At 30.4% G+C, this 17,017-nt stretch overlaps 1 protein-coding gene across 1 annotated transcript; it reads left to right on the plus strand.

The window, feature by feature from the left end:
* The first annotated feature begins 9,187 nt into the window (after positions 1-9,187).
* Positions 9,188-16,654, plus strand: LOC114717237 (alpha N-terminal protein methyltransferase 1). Its single transcript, XM_028902342.1, has 8 exons — positions 9,188-9,396; positions 9,714-9,858; positions 10,608-10,666; positions 12,811-12,930; positions 14,025-14,126; positions 14,444-14,498; positions 15,787-15,884; positions 16,330-16,654. Exons 1-8 carry the CDS (start codon positions 9,271-9,273, stop codon positions 16,459-16,461), a joined length of 837 nt encoding a protein of 278 aa, XP_028758175.1. The 5' UTR covers positions 9,188-9,270; the 3' UTR covers positions 16,462-16,654.
* The last annotated feature ends 363 nt before the right edge of the window (positions 16,655-17,017 follow it).

The raw sequence follows: 17,017 nt of genomic DNA on the forward strand, positions 1-17,017 counted from the left end.
CAAACCCATCCAATAATTAGTTCGGTTGTTAATTTGAAATTTTGGCTGATGATTGAAAAAATAGTACAAATCAATGATATGATATTTTTGAGATATTCTTTACCAATATGCTTTCGAAAGTTACTTTTTCGTCTTTCGCTGCTGTTGATCCAATTAGAATATCGCAAAAGAAGAAGAAATGCAGGTAATAGAGGTTAGGAGGGAAGAAGAAGGTTGAAAATAATGTAACTATAAGAACACATGCTAAAAGAAAACAGAGAATGTTGTTTCATTAAAAAAAGCAATTATCATCTTCCTTGCACCTGAAAGTGTATTCCAGCAAACTCACGTTGTTACTGTCGACCAAGATGGCATGAGTTTTATATTCCTTTTATAAAATTAGAATAAATTAAATTGATAATGACTCATGAATATAAAAGAGTTGAAAGTTGTTTTCCCACTAAAATATATAAATTGCGTCATGTAAATTAATTAACCCATAACAGCATTGTCGGCTAAATAAAAAGAGGAAAAGATAAAAAGTCGTGACACAAACTTTTCTATTTCTTTTACACCCCATTCATTTAATAGATTAAAGCCCATTTTTTCGCCCAATATCATAATTCATTTTATTTTGGTCCTCAAATCATCCAGACCTAACCCAGATATTTGTTAGATCTAGGCTGTGAAAATCAAATTGAGGAACACCAAAAAAAAAAAAAGGAAAGAATTCAAAAGTTAGGGTGAGATTGAGCGTTATTTTTGTTCCTCGCTTTGCCCTGCTTGCACGTTCAAGGGAATTCATATCACTCGCACACTAGGGTTGGAAAGTTCCTTTTGTTTGAGTTTTGCTACGCTTACTTAGGTTTTGGTTGATGTTCAGTTTGTGTCTTGTTCTTGTTGGTTTTTTATTTGGCTACTATAGCTTTGTGGATTCTGCTTCTGGCTTCTTCCTTTTGTCAAGAATTAATGATAGTAAAAATTGCTACGAAGCCTCAAATTAAGAGTATAATTACTATAAAAAAAAAATCTTAGTAACAACAGAGCAGCTTGTATTGACAAGTTTTATGTCTATTTGAATAGATAAATTAATTAATTTATTTTTAGTGTTATATGTGTTATATTTACTTTTATATATGATTTTTTTTAATAAATATTAAGCGTTTATTCACTCTTATAAAACTATCCATTAGTTATAAAAATTGAAGGGGACAAAAAAGGACTTTGTCTATTCAGTCAGTATCGAGTTAGCATCTCATCATAACTTTATCATATTCCACCCTCCACTGGTTACTGAATTAGGAATCCAAAAGCTCAATATTTTTATGCTGTTTACTGTCTATTTCTTTCTTTTTGTTTATTCAGGAAGAAAAACTAATTTCATGTTGTTGTTATTATTATTCTTTAGAACCTAACTAAAGTGTTGATATTGGTTCTATATATAAAACATATTTCACATATTTATTAATTTTTTTCTAAATTAATCATATTGATATTCTCTTAATAATAATCAAGTAGGAGAAAGAGGGAGTAAATTATAAAAGATACTTACAGTGTTGTAAAAAATATATATTATATTAAATAATTTAACTAATATTCTTAATCTATTTGTAAGCTCTTACACTTTGAGGGTCACAGGAGCATTATTTTAGAGTAAATGATGCACAGTGTTCTACTACGACTTTTGTTATACTTATTTCGGATAAAAATCCAAAATCGAAAATAAAGAAATTTTTTTATATAAAACATTAAGGAGAGACTTGGTCTTGGTCTGCTCATCTTTCTATATTTTATCATGGAATTTATAGTTGTACCGCTTTGAGGGCTACAATTTGCCGATGCGGGGGCCCACTCGGCCATTCTTATGTAGCATTGATAATTGAAAGATGACATACATTATTAGAAGACCCCGCAAATGCCAGATAGGCTTCTCCCATTTGCAAAATGACAAGATCTCCAAAACACAAATTTTTGAAGATCAATTGTTAATTATCAGGAAAACAACTTTATATAGAATGAGAAACTAAATTGTAGATTTCACAAGATTAATTGTAAATTTAGTTGACACCATATTTAAAAATTAGGTTTAGTTAGTATAACTTTTTGCAGTTTAGTTGTTCAATATTTATAATTCATTATTCAAGATTTACAAATAAGCTATGATGTTGATTAAAGGAAAAATCTCATTAAAAAAAGCTTTAAATTATATAAAAGATAAATTAGGGTGCTAAATTTGCATAATATCATATCAGGGTGAGTGGACTAATTTGAAATATTAAAATCTTACTAAAAGACACTACTACCTCTAAATTACTGCCTCCAGTTCTAATTATAAGAGCTAGTTGACTAATTTGAGGAGATTAAAGAAAGAAGTTAAGTTAGTTATTTGTCATAAATAGGTGTTGTCTTTCCTAAAATATCTTTGCTAATCAAGTGTATTAGCTAGAACTACTATTGTTAGAAGGATTATCTCGGAAAAAAATACATAAATATTAGAGATAAAGTAGACTGGAATCTTATATTTATGACCAAAATAAAAGTAAAAAAAGATCCTATATTAAGGACCGAAAGTAGTATATAAAGAAGAGGATACAGTGCAAATAGAGTTGTTATTGAAGTATCAATTTTTATTAATAGCTTATTCATTTTAGGTAATATCTGAAGAATTGTAATCATCTACTTCAAGTTTTAGGACTTCAATTTTACCCAAGTGTAGATTGTCGATAAAAGCTATTATTGAGAAATTAATTTTTATTAATATCTTATTTGTTTTAGGCAATACTTAAAAAATTATTGTCATTCACTTCCATGTTTTAAGACTTTAATTTTATTCAAATGTAAACTGTTAATAAACGTTGTTATTAGGGAATTAATTTTTGTCAGTAGTTTATCCAATTTAGGCAATACCTAAAAATTGTTGTCATCAACTTTTATGTTTTAAAAATTTAATTTTACTCAAGTATGAACTACCAATAAAAAGTTACTATTGAGGAATCAATCTTTGTTAATAGATTACTCATTTTAAATAATATTTGAAAAATTGTCACATTCATATTTTAAGACTTTAATTTAACCTAAGTGTGAGCTATTAACAAAAGTTGTTATTAAGGAATAAATTTTTGTTAATAGCTCATTTGTTTTAGGTAATACCTGGAAAATTATTATCATCAGCTTTCAAATTTTAAGACTTTAATTTTATCTAAGTATGAATTATCAATAAAAAAAATTGTTGTTAATAAATCAATTTTTATTAATAGCTTATTTATTTTAAGTAATATGTGAAAAATTATTGTCATTCACTTTCATATTTTAAGAGCAATAGCATCTTTTACCAATATTTTAATATTCCAAATTGGTTCAGCCATACTGATATGATATTATGCAAATTTAGTTCCCTGATTTGTCTTCTATACATTGTAAAGTTTTTCGTGAAATTTTCCCTTCAGTAAAAGCCATGTTATCTGCCCATCAAGTTTGTTTTTCCTGTTTTTATAATTAAGAGTCTTAAAACTGATATGTTTGCGGATGGTTTTTAAGAGCCTTTTTTTATATTTAATTAATACTCATAAACTCAAATATTAATATTTTATATTTACTTAAATTAATCTTGTTATTTTTTATATCACTCATATTCCATATTTTTACTGTTTTTAGCACTCATCTTTAAGATTTTCGATTACCAGCTTTAAATTTTTTCCAGTAATCATTTTAGATATTTTCTAGATTTATCTTTTATGTTTTCAATCCTAATTTTTAATTATTTTCAGTGCTGAAAACATGAAAAAAGAAAATAAGTATAAAAAAATATTTAAGATGACTATTAAAAAACTGAAAATTTTTTACTCAGCTTTGCTTTTACTTGGCACTAAAAATAATTAAATATAATGGTTGAAAACATGAAAGATAAGTCTAGAACATGCCTAAGATGGTTACTGAAAAGATAAAGACTAATAATTGAGAACCTTAAAAATAAGTGATAAAAATATCAAAGATGAATGATAAAAAATTAACTCAAAAATTACTTTAAACACAAAATGGCACTAAAAAATTACTTCAGGGTCTTGACCGTTAAGTGCTGCTAAAAAAATATTTGTGCTGGATACATCTTCACTTAGAGGACTCTTTGGGAGTTAATAGTAAAGATAAAATTGTGCCTAAGAAATACTATAAAGATAAAATTACACTGCAAAATATTTTAAAATATTGGATATACATAAAAAAATATTTTAAAATAAGATGCTCAATATATCTAATTTAAATAAATCCCTAAAATTATCTCAATATTTTTAAAGTCTTAAAGGTTTTCTAATTATTATTTGTATCCTATAATATTACTTAATCCACTCCTAGATTTTATATAAATATGTTTATACATATTTAGTGATAGATTATGCTTATAATGTGTTTATAATATTTATATTTTTTGTTAAATATAATTCAATTGAAAATTTGAAATTAAGAACACATTTAGTTGTCAATGTTTTTTGTATTAGTTATTAATGTCTGCGCTCTCAGTTGTTAATAATAGCACCGTCAATTGTTAATTTTCTTGGTCATTGTCATTTTGAGAAGTATTTTGTTTTTTGTTTAAATAAGTAAACAATATTGAAATAGGTCATACATAATATGAAACTAAGTAATAATATTATGTGACTTGTCAATTTTCCTTGTGTAAAATGTGTTGTCAACCACTGGAGCATCACTTGTCAATAAAGCTACACACAATTGTTAATGGTGGCACTTTAAATTGTCGGCGCAATCTAATCAGCTATTTTTTCATTGTAACATTTATTTAGTCAAATGCAAAGTATATCATTTATAATAACAAGTGAAATAAACAGCAAAAGCGTTTATTTTTCTCTTCTTGTTTTAACTTTTGCCTGATAGTATAAGCAACACTTTATTTTAATGCAAGTTGTTCTTATGAGTAATAAGCCACCATAGGCATCCAACTTTCAGATCATGGACATCATGCAAGTTGAACATGAACTTTTGCCCAATTAACTTGCTTATCTATTTGCTCCTCATGCTCAAATGATTCTGGCTTCACCCTACAAACTATTTGGTAGAAGCAAGCTTTCTATGCCAAAAAAAAAAAAAAACAAAAGACACTAAGCGAAATGACAAGTTTGCAGCCTATGATAATAACTAATAATTCAATAATTGACAACTACTAATGCAGTGATTAACATCTAATGTATAAATTAGTCTTTATATGTTGCTCATTTTTTGATTTCTTTAACATATGCAAATTGAAAGTTTGAAAGATGAAATGCATAACAAGATTCAATATGCAGATTTTCTGAAATGATGAATTTTTCATACTCTTTTAAACTTAAAAGAGGGTAAGGCAAGAAATTCACTTTCTTCACATATTTTTGTTGTGTAGATGGAAATACTAGCTCAAAAATATCTTAACTAAAATTTAGAGCGGCTTGATATTGAAATAAATTTTTTTGGCTCAATCCTTGATCTTGGAGCAATCATCCCACCATATCAACTTGGTGGTCATTGCCCATTCTAACTAAAAACAAATTCATTTGTCATTATAGCTGATAATGATGCCTATACATGACCTCAGAGGCCACACAACAGAATCCAAAATTGTATGTACAACTCCAGAAATAACAAGCCAGATAACAACTTCAAATCCATGCATTTCACATTTTGACTTAAGCAGCCTCATCTTTTTAATTTGTAACATAAATAAATAAATAAATATATAAATAAAGCCCTTTATTTTTATTTCCCCTTGCTTTTCAAGAGTTGATCTACCCATTCTTAATTTCTCTGATATAAGAAGAAATTAAACTAGTACAATGCAAGTCTTAATTGATTACACCGACAAACTAAAAAAATTAAAGTGAACCCATCCATATAATGAAACCATATGGGTTACACACTGGGACATTACGTCCTAATCAACCTCTTAATTACATACATATAATGACCAAATGAAGGCCTTGCAAGTAGATTATCTGTCGTAAATTTCTAATTTTCACATCTCCCACTTGCTCTTAGAATTTTAATTTAAAAAATTATGAAATTAAATAATTGTGGGCTGACACCAGTAAATTAATCCTAGAAAACCAGTGATTCGACATATTAGAACTTTTTAACTGATTTAGGAAAAAAAAAATAGATCTGATGTCTATGATGCATATGTGACAAATATTATTAAACTTGAATGAACAAATTAGATGCAACATTTTAACCCCACAAAATTTGCAAAGTAAGAGAAGGAATACATTACCGTAAACGAACAGCACACAGGGATGCCGATGGTGACAACGCTCCAACCACGAACAGCTTTAGTGACGGCAGTAACTTGGACGATCTTCAACGGCGGTGAAGGTCTTTGAGGTTCATTGCTTCCTTGAGCATGCGATTTTGAGAAGAGAGTAAAATGGACAATAAAGAGGACTGGGTTCAAAATTCAATCGTCTTTTCACTGTGTTTTGGCAGGAACAATGTAGTATTTTCATGTTTCCTCTTATTGCTGTCAGATCTCTTTGGGACCCCTGGTTAATTACCAAATTTGAAGGGATTTTTTTTTACAGTAGTTTGTCTTTTCGTGGAACCTCAATGTCATTTTCCCTTATATAAATAGTAAAAGCTTAGAAAAGCCACCTGGATATTAAAACTAGTGATTTAAAAGTTTAGTTTTGACGTGTACATGTATATGAATATGTAGGGGCGTTTTGGAAAACACATTTAAAAAAAGTGTTTTTTTCCGTTTAAACAAAATTCTTTTTATATATTCACCTTATGCGCTGTAAAATTACTTTAAAAAAGATAATGCAGATATCCCATAATTATGTATATGGAGATTGAAGCAAATCTAATATTACTTTTGATTTTTAATATAAAAACTTATTTGACTTTTATTAGTTCTAAATATAAGACCCCAATCCACTTTATCTCTCACATTTATTCATATTTTTCTCAAGACACTCATTGTAATAATGGTAGTTTTAACTAATATACTTGATTAGTAAGAATATTTTATAAAATACAAAACCTATTTATTATAAATAGCTAATTTAACTAATTTTTTTAATATATTCAATTAGTCAGTTCGTTCTTATATTAAAGACCGGAGATAGTATAAAGATTATCCTATGATAGAAGATATTTTGAAAAAAGTCATAATTTTTGTTTCCAAACGAAAGAACATTATATAAAGGTAGCATACATGAGCGGCTTCCAAGTTGGGCCAAAAAAAAAAGACTACCTTCGATTTTTATTATAAAAACTAATTGACTAATTTAAATGGATTAAAAAAGTTTGTTAAGTTAGTTATTTGTAATAAATATGTATTATTTTTCTTAAAATATCATTGTTAATCATGTTTATTAGCTAAAACTACAATTTGATGAAAATTTTGATATGTGCAACTATTACAAAAGCTACTTTAAGAAAAAAAGAATAAATGAGACAAAATAAATTAAAATCTTATAATTAAAAATAAAATAAAAATTAATATGTGTAACTACTACAAAGACTACCTAGGGGTGTTTGGCAATTTCAAAAAAAGTGCTTTTTCACTCCAAACCATGGTTTTGGTCAGACATTATCCAAACAAACAGATTTTTTAGAAAACCTTGGTTTGGCCCAAAACCTCCAAAACCATGGTTTCATGAAAAGTAAAAAAAATATTGCTTTTTGAAAATGTGGTCCTTTTTTCCCCATTGTAATACTACTTCCAATCCTTAATATAAGAGTTAGTTAACTAATTTAAGCAAATTAAGAAAATTAGTTAAGTTAGCTATTTGTAATAAATATGTGTTATTTTTTTCTAAAATACCCTTTGTAATCATGTGTATTTGCTAGAAGTATTATTTGATCGGAGGTGTTTGGATAAAACAAACCATAGTTTGGAGAATAGCTTCTAGGAAAAAAGTTTTTTTAAAAATAGATTTTGAAAGAATAGATTTTTGTAAAAAAGTGATTTTGATAAAGTGAGAATGCTTGGATAGTTATTATCAGAAACACTTTTTATATGTGTAAATTATTAAAAAGGGCATAAGTTAATATGATAATTACATAAAAGATAAATTTTATAATATATTTTAATTTAAAGAAATAAATTTGTTAATAATATATTTTTTACCAACATAATTAATAATATATAAGAAAATGTAATTAATAAATAGTTAATATGTGTATATATATATTTATAAAATATAAGATTAAATATGTTTATAGAAAAATGATTATTTTGTCATATATTATTAATTGAATAATATATTATTAAAGCACTTCTGAAGGACCGAAGCACCGAAGGCAGAAGTAAGCTTATAATTGAATAACTGAATATGGGATGTTTTTTTATCATATATTCTTTGACTGCCATAATCATCATACAACGATCCTCAAAATTTTGCCCAGAAGCAAATTCGTTTTGCTTTTTTGGAAATCATGATTTTAGGCTCCAAAACCTTGATTTTTGGCTCAAACCATGGTTTGGTCATTTTCCCAACTGTTTAGCAAATATCTGGCCCAAACCATGGTTTGGAGTCTAAAAAGCACCTTTTTTTATATTTTGCCAAACAGACTCGAAATATTTAGTATGTGTAACTATTATAAGAATTATTTTGATAAAATAAATAAATATACGAAATAAAATAGACCAGAATTTTATATTTAGGACCAAATTGAATATCAAAATAGTTCTTATATTAAAGATGAGAGTTAGTATGTCGTGAAAATAAATTAGTTCTCAAAAAATATTATGGGATTTCATATTTAAAATCTTTAAGGTAAAATAATATTTTTCTGTTGACAAAAAAATAATATTTTTTCTAAAAACATATTTAATCTTATATTTTATAAATATATATACACATATTATATTTTATAAATACATATACATATACACATGTTAATTACAGTTTTCATATATTATTTATTATGTTGGCAAAACATATATTATTAACAAATTTATTATTTTAAATAAAAATATATTATAAAATCTAATTTTTATATAGTTATCATATTAATTTATATTATTTTTAATAATTTGTATATATAAAAAGTACTTTTAATAATAACTATCAAATACTCTCATTTTATTAAATTTATTTTTTTTTATAAAATCTATTTTTTTAAAAATTATTTTCAAAAATAGCTTTTTCTGGTTTGGATTATCCAAACACCCCTGCGCAGCGAGCTAGAAAAGCGCCTTTCAAAACTGCGATACTGAGGGTGGGGCAATATATTACAGTACTAGATTCTTCGAAGCCTTGGTGGATTTCTGCTCCTCTCTCCAAAGCTGAGCTCAAAGGCTGTATGGACGCCGGCGGCTCAGATTCCAGTGGTCGTGACTTCGAGACCGCTGACGAGATGTGGCGGGAACAAGCGGGTGATCCAGACAAGAAGACTGAGTGGTATCGTCACGGGGTTGGCTATTGGGAGGTACCTTATGTGCTCTACGCTTCCCATATCTATACCTCCTTTTCCCCCTAAAACTCGTAGTATCCAAGGTTGGGTTCGCTTGCTCTTCGAATATGTGATTGAAATTGTTTGCTGTAGGTCTTTGTTTGCCTAAAATATTTAAAGAAGTAGCATACATGTGTGGGAAAGGGGAGAATTTTGAGTTAGTTGAAGCTAAACTAAGAAATCTTTTAAGGAAACATCAAATAATGAATACTAGCAGGGACAAGTTGTCTGGTTTTACATGATAATGCAACAATAGCTTCTCCTAAGCGCTATGTTTTTGTTTGTTAGAATAGGGTGTGGAGGCATCGGTGGACGGGGTATTGGGAGGATTTGCAAATGTGAATGAACCTGATATAAATGATAGTGAGGCTTTCCTGAAAATGGTCCTGTCTGAGCGGTTTCCTACTGGTGTAAAAGACCGACCGATCGTTGCTCTTGGTACCCTCTCTTTACTTCTGTGCTGCACTGTCCCCTATCAGCTTACTTATGAATGATTCCATATATTTTATCAACTTGGCGAATGATGATTTTGGTTGAGCTGGAATATTCTTTTATTTTGTATTTTTGAAATTGGTAAAGAATCTAAATTTGGGTTTTCACCTCAAAATTTTACATATAAACCGCATTTTTTTTTATTTATAATTTCTGTTTTTAGTTGGCATCCAATTGTTGATATAAGTACAATGGTTTATATATATAATATTCTGAAAAAAGATTCCAGGATCAAGGTCCGCATAATTAGCTTCAATTCCATGAGGGGATGGTTAATGCATAATGCTTATCATATTATCTGAAAATGGAAAGCAAGAAGATTGTTCAAATTACTTATTTGAACTTTAGATAGTAGATACTTAGGGTATTTGAGTTGATTGTTTAGTTTGGTTGATTGGGCATGTTCTAAGTTTCTCGTATGTTTCAGAATATCGGCAAAATTCTCTTTATGTATGTGTGTTCTGTTTGTAGCTATGCCTGTGTGTGTGTGGGGTATTACCTCTGGTTAAGTTGTGAATTTTCTTTCGTCGATTCCGTTAACTGATATTTCATATAGTGAACCTCTAATCTTGCTTTTCGTTTTTCATTTTCAAAAAATTGATATATGCTTTTGTTGAAAATTTAGACGTAAAATGCTCTAAATAGTATAGTTTTTATCTATTAAAGATCTAACCAACGATCTGCTGAATTTCCAGACTGTGGTTCTGGCATCGGCAGGGTCACCAAAAACCTTCTTATTAGGTACTTCAATGAGGTATGTCAGTTTAATCTCCTTTAGATGTATAAAATCTTTGAACTGGCTAGCTTTCTCTCCAAGGGTCTTTTATAATTCATTAATATTGCATTCTTAGCGTGTGTTTGGATCTCTCTTGAGAGCTCTAAACGTGCCTGGGAAAATGGGAAAAGTTGGTTGGAGGCTTATCTGAAGATAAAAGCTTGTTTGGATTGGCTTTTTCTCCATCTGACTTGTGGAGAAAAAGCACAGCACTGTCGAACATGAGAAGAGGCTACAGTGGGCGTTATAAGACAGTTTGCTATTAGGTGCATTTAGATACCCCGATTTGCCCCTCCTCTCTCTTCTCATCACACATTCAAGCTCATCGAAGCTAAACAAGAAGAGTCACAATAGTGCACATTGACCTCTCTCTTCTTTCTCTCTCTAAGTTGTGCTTGAAGAAGAGGATCCAATCACGTGAACTAGCCCTCACAGTGCATCGAGCTTGCCTTCTTGATAAGAAGGCCAGAAGCTTTCACTCCCTCCATCCTCTTTTCCAACTTGCGATTTCCATCTGAAAAAAACAAGGAAGAACTGAAAACAAGAAGACCAGAAACTAGTTAATGAAGATGTGGTTTTGGGGGGGTGTTAATCCCACGTGTTCCTTCTTTATGCTAGGTCTTAGATCTAAAGTCACAATTGATGTATATGGTGAAGGGAAAAAAAAACACAAGAAGAAATAAATAACAGGGAAAAAAAGAAATTAAATTAAATTAACATAAAACAAAAATATTTAATATGTTATTTTTAACAAGAAAAGTATTTAATTCAAAAATTTTCAATTTCAATGAATTTTAATTTATATTCATATTTATCCATTATGTATATATTTAATCAATTAAAATTTATTTTCAAAATTTTCTCAATAATAACTGTTTTATTTTTATAATTTTAATTTTAATTATTCTCTAACAGTTATCATATTATAAACATATAATATAAATATGTATTATTGAATTAAGTTCATGTCTTTTTTAGTCATTTTATATCTATGCTTACTTTTCTATTAATCATCCAAATAAGTTTTAACTTGTCAAACTGACTTTTTTATAACATCAATCCAAACATAAATCGCATTATATTAATTGACTTTTACCCTAATTCACATTTGTAAAGGTCAGATGAAATAAAAGTTAGTTTTGCCACTACTAATCCAAACACACTCGTATAGATTTCTAGTGCTTCAATCCTAATAAAAATCCAGCTGTGTTGGAAAAGTTTGTTTATTTTGGTTTTAGGAAGGATTGGGTGTGGCCAGCTAATCTGTTTATTTGTTATTTTTATTTTTATTTTTGTCTAAACTATCAAATACACTAGTTTTGGCCAATAGAGAGGGCATAAAGCTTGTTTGAGCAGTGCACTGTCTGGTAAGTGGTGTTCTTGGTTAGGATGGAATGGAAGGTGATGGTGTTTAGCGGGAAGCTTCTTTCTACGCATACTATTTGGTAGAGAATGGGATGTAATAGCGTTGTAGCTCTAGATTATCACAATGACAAATGAAAAGACTATCAAATAAATTTGAACAGCTCCACATTTGATATGCTTTCTAAGGACTGTGCATGTAAGCTATCTTCTCATCGTGAAGTACAATTAAACATGTTTGTATGCAAGCTATCTTCTCATCCTGAAGTACAATTAAACATGTTTTAAGAGGACCCCAAAAAAAAAAAAAAACCCTAGAAATGCATTAAGCTCTAAATGCATTAAATCATACCAATATGGCTCTAAAATACATACGCACTTAACAAGTTTAGACTTTTGTTACCTCTAATCATGACTATAAAGTTTTTATAATTGATGGAGCAATTTATTATTTTGAATGCATATATAATTTTACTATATTAATAATTAATAGTACCCATTGTGTCAGCTTCTTGAACTTCTCAAAATTTGTTGTATAATGTTGTGATATTTGTATCAATGAATCGTGGGTGAGAAGTGCATGCTAGTTCTTAAAAGATGTTATCATCAAGCTGTCTTGTGCTGCCTCTATTATATTTCCCTGCAATTGTTTTGCATGTTTAATTGATGTCTACTAGTCTTACTTCATTCTGGATGTTATGATGATCTTATAAGTTAGCGCACTCTTTTATTTTCTCTTGTTTATAATGTGTAAATTTCAGGTCGACCTCCTTGAGCCAGTATCACATTTCTTAGAGGCTGCACGAGAAACTTTGGCTTCCGGAAATCATATGGATTCAGATATTCATAAGGCAGTTAACTTTTATTGTGTGCCTCTTCAGGTACACCGTTAGATGTCTAATTTACTTGAATGTGTATGTAGTGACTTTCCTTTATTAGGCAGTAGAATCAAAATCTCTTTTTTCTTGATTTTCTCATAATGCTTCTTTTCCAAAACCAACTTTTTTTTTTTGTGTGGTTATTTTCATTTTGTCAGTAAGAATCGATGAAGATAATGTCCGGAACCTACATTGTCACTTCCTTTTTACATTGTTTATTGACTTGTCCTTGCTTTAAGATGCCAAACATTTTAAAACATGCTGAATCATTTCGAAATGGCATCATTGTACGTCAAAGTGCTGAAGACAAAAAAAGATGATGTTTTGGCCAGTTCCCATCTTCAATGCCGTAAAACAAATGCAATGTATAGCTTATTTATGGCACTGTGGAAGAGAACAAATAGGAGGAAATGGAAGAATCGGATGAAAAGCATACAAACTATGCATGCATTGAAAATATGTGATAGCAGAGTACGGTAACAGCAGAAATGGAATGAAAATGACCAACAGAACAGCAAACAAAATTGTAAACCACAAATAGGAATGGCAAAGCATAGTGAAGATTGGTGCTTGAGATGGTGCCAGAAGGGAAATTTTGCATTTTGGGGCATTTGAAGGTGGAAAGGAACTAGCTGAAATGATGCCACATTTGGCATTGTTTTGTTATGTTTCAAAATGCTCCAGCACTACCACACCTGAGAAAAGATAAAAGAAAATAGAATGGTGCATATGTACCCATACCATATACATTATTGGATTAGTTTCCTATACAGTTATGGTACCTGAAATGGTGTATGCATGCATACTTGACTGCAGGCCAGCATAGCAGACCTAAGTGCATGGGCGAACTCTTCCTGCCCAAACCCCTGCCCCCAAAAAAAAAAAAAAAACCCTAATGTCTCACTTCTTACAGAGCTTCTTTAAGTGATGAGATAGATTCTTTTTTGGGGCCAACTCTCAACTGATTGCCGGGCAATTTTGTTGGCTAACCCCCCATTTCTGCTGTTGAGCTCCGTTAATTGCCTTATAAACTCCAATACCATTACACGGGTATGTTACTTGCCTTCACTTATTGAGATTTCTTGCTTCCTTTCTAGGATTTTACACCAGATACTCAAAGATATGATGTTATATGGATCCAGTGGTGCATTGGTCATCTCACAGACGAGGACTTTGTGTCTTTTTTCCAAAGGGCAAAGGTAAATTATGCTTTATTTTAATTATTAGTCTCTTGGGGTGCGGTGATCTTAACTGAAATGGGAGGAGATTCCCCCCCCCCCCCCCAAAAAAAAAATTTCAGGAATGGGATGATATATACACAGAAAGGGACGAGAGAAACCCAATAGCAGTCTGAATTCAGAATTGTAGACTGTGATATTGGAGTACGTTGCAATCCATCAATATCCCAGCTAGACAGACAACTAATCCCCAACCTTTTAAATTTGCATGTGCGTGTGTAGTACTAAGTTTCATAATGTGCTCATTTTCTGATCGAACTGAATAATATCACTTGTAGGTTGGCCTCAAACCTGGTGGTTTTTTAGTCCTCAAGGAGAATATTGCAAGAAAGGGTATTATGCTTTTTCTTTTTCTTTTCTTCTTTTGCTATTTTTTTTCCCAATCAAGCTGATTATATTTTTTCATGCACTTTATGAGCTAAAAGAAGTTTCGGCTTGGCCAGCATTTTGGGAAAACTTGTAGCCTCAGACTTGAAAATTTTAAGTCTTTTAACTTCTCATTATTCTGCCCCTGGAAGTCCTCAGATATGGAGATTCCAGGTGGATCCATAGAAATAACACTTGTTATAGTTGGATAGGATCAATACATTTGAATATGCTTATAAGACACTGCTGTAAACTTACATGGGAAAAGAGCTGGTCAAGGTAAACCCCACATTTAAAACTTGTGTGAGTCCCATGCATAGCACAGAATATGAGAAAAGAGCTGCCCTATTTGTAGCTCATGAATAAAATAGCGCAGCTTATTAAAGTTTCTGTACTATCTAATAATTTATAAGTTGAAATTACTTTCGACCTGTAATGAATACAAACTAAATTTCTTAACATAGGTTAACTGTGGAATGACTTATAAGTTCTCTTGATAAGTTGTGTAGCATCAGAGATTTAGATTTAGTTGTCTATTATTGCTGTTGATATTCTGACTTTCCTTTTATACTTTCTTTCCATTTGTTTTTATATCTTCCAATCTCTAAAAGATGCAGTGTTCATTTTTTTTTTTTTTTTTTTTGAATAATACTGAAACTACATTAATCAAAAACCAAAAGAGGTACAAATGTAATTAGTACAAAGAGTCAATCTCCTTTCATCATCCGCCACCTTTAAACAAGGTGGGGGTTGACCAAGGGTGCAAAGATCATTGCTAATCCCATGTGAAAGTTGAGCTAACATATGATCACATTTGTTTGCTTCCCTATACACAAAATGGAAAGAAATCTGCCAGTCCCTTCTGGGGTGAAGACTGGCTATATCAATGAATATAATTAATGGATGCTGGTCAGAACTGGCTCTGGTGATCGTTCGAGTTGCCTCAGCAATGTCACAACAAATTTAAATGGATCTGTACTCTCTTTCCAAGCACAGCTTTAGCCCCTCAATAATTTCCTAACAGCGGGGGGAGAGTTTTTGGGTTTACAGGAAAACCCCTGTACAATGTTTTTTTCAATCTGTGTAGATTGAGTCATTGTTTGAAAATTTTCTCTCATCCTTATAGACTCTTAAATTAAATCACATCATCCCTAAGTAACACACACACACACAAAATATGCATGTATTTATCATTAGGATCTTGTAGTGATTGGCTTTTATTGTTTGGATGTGTCTTTGTTTTCATCCTTTGCAGGATTTGTGCTAGACAATGATGATCGGAGCATTACAAGATCTGATTTATACTTTAAAGAACTCTTTTCTAGGTGTGGATTGCATATTTTCAAAATAAAGGTAAATTACTGTTGGTTCTTGTAGAAGCCTAAAGTGTCTCATCTTCCTTGGATCCAGCAGAAAGCGCTGATACTTTAAAATTGCAGTACTATCGTCTCTGATTTACGTGTATTTGACACTCATATTGGCTACAACACACTTCAAATTAGTGTCTACCCCACATGAAAATTGTAGTGATTTGTGTGAAAAATGAGAATTTTTGGAAACGACTGGAAGTTGAAAAATTAAATGAAACAAATCAACAATCATATCAATGAACACTAAATAATGTTTTCCAGTCTAGATAATGTCATATATTGATGACATTTGAGCCAATATGTCTTTTATGTCGCAGTACTTATATGACGTCTTATATATTGATGATAAACTGAATTTGGAGTATTCCAGATGTGCCGCGGCAGTCTAACATTCTTTTTCTCTTATATTCATTTTTGTCTTTGATCAGGATCAAAGGGGATTCCCTGAGGGATTATTTGCTGTAAAGATGTATGCCTTAACCACGGATGTTCCAAAGAAGGTTCACCGCACCAAGTCTAAAGTACGAGCTAATAGACCTAGACCCAGAATAATCAAGTGAGTATTTTGTTTTTTAGAATCAATGAAGGTATAGTAGATGATTAAGGCTCCCTTCGGATGGATTCTTATTGGAGCTTGTCACGTGATTTTGTTATGACTTTATTATGACGCTTGTGAAGCGTTTATAAAGTAGCTTCAATCTTATTTTGAACTCATGATTGGAAAGAAAAATTCTTATTTTTTTTTTTCTCGAATTCTTATGATTTTTTACTTCAATCATTCTAGCTTTTACCACGTGGTTGTGTTTTTGAAGTCTAAACCATGAATTTGTCTTCTGCAATGCGTTCATCTAGCTGCCACTAATTCTTGTAACGTTGCAAATATAAATTCTATCAAATTTCGAGATAGGATAAAAAGACTATTTTTGTACTGCAGCTTTCAAGTGTTGCCAGCTTTTGAACACTCAAGAAATTGAGGGTCATTTAAGCAAAGAAAATATCTTAACAGTCTTAAAGATGAAAATGTTGATTCTATATTCAATATTGAAATGGTTTTGTAAATTAGATGCATGGTTTGTTAATAATACAGTTTAATTTAGATTTTAAAGTGAAATATGA

The sequence above is a fragment of the Neltuma alba genome, unplaced genomic scaffold, assembly GCF_004799145.2.
Source record: "Neltuma alba isolate B1F8T4 unplaced genomic scaffold, ASM479914v2 tig00002129_pilon, whole genome shotgun sequence".
Classification (NCBI taxonomy): Eukaryota; Viridiplantae; Streptophyta; class Magnoliopsida; order Fabales; family Fabaceae; genus Neltuma; species Neltuma alba.

Coding starts and splice junctions, on each gene's coding strand:
- LOC114717237 (XM_028902342.1), top strand. CDS start 9,271: ATGGACGCCGGCGGCTCAGATTCCAGTGGTCGTGACTTCGAGACCGCT. Junction 14,127..14,443: donor CTTTTTTCCAAAGGGCAAAG/GTAAATTATGCT, acceptor TATCACTTGTAG/GTTGGCCTCAAACCTGGTGG. Junction 15,885..16,329: donor TGCATATTTTCAAAATAAAG/GTAAATTACTGT, acceptor GTCTTTGATCAG/GATCAAAGGGGATTCCCTGA.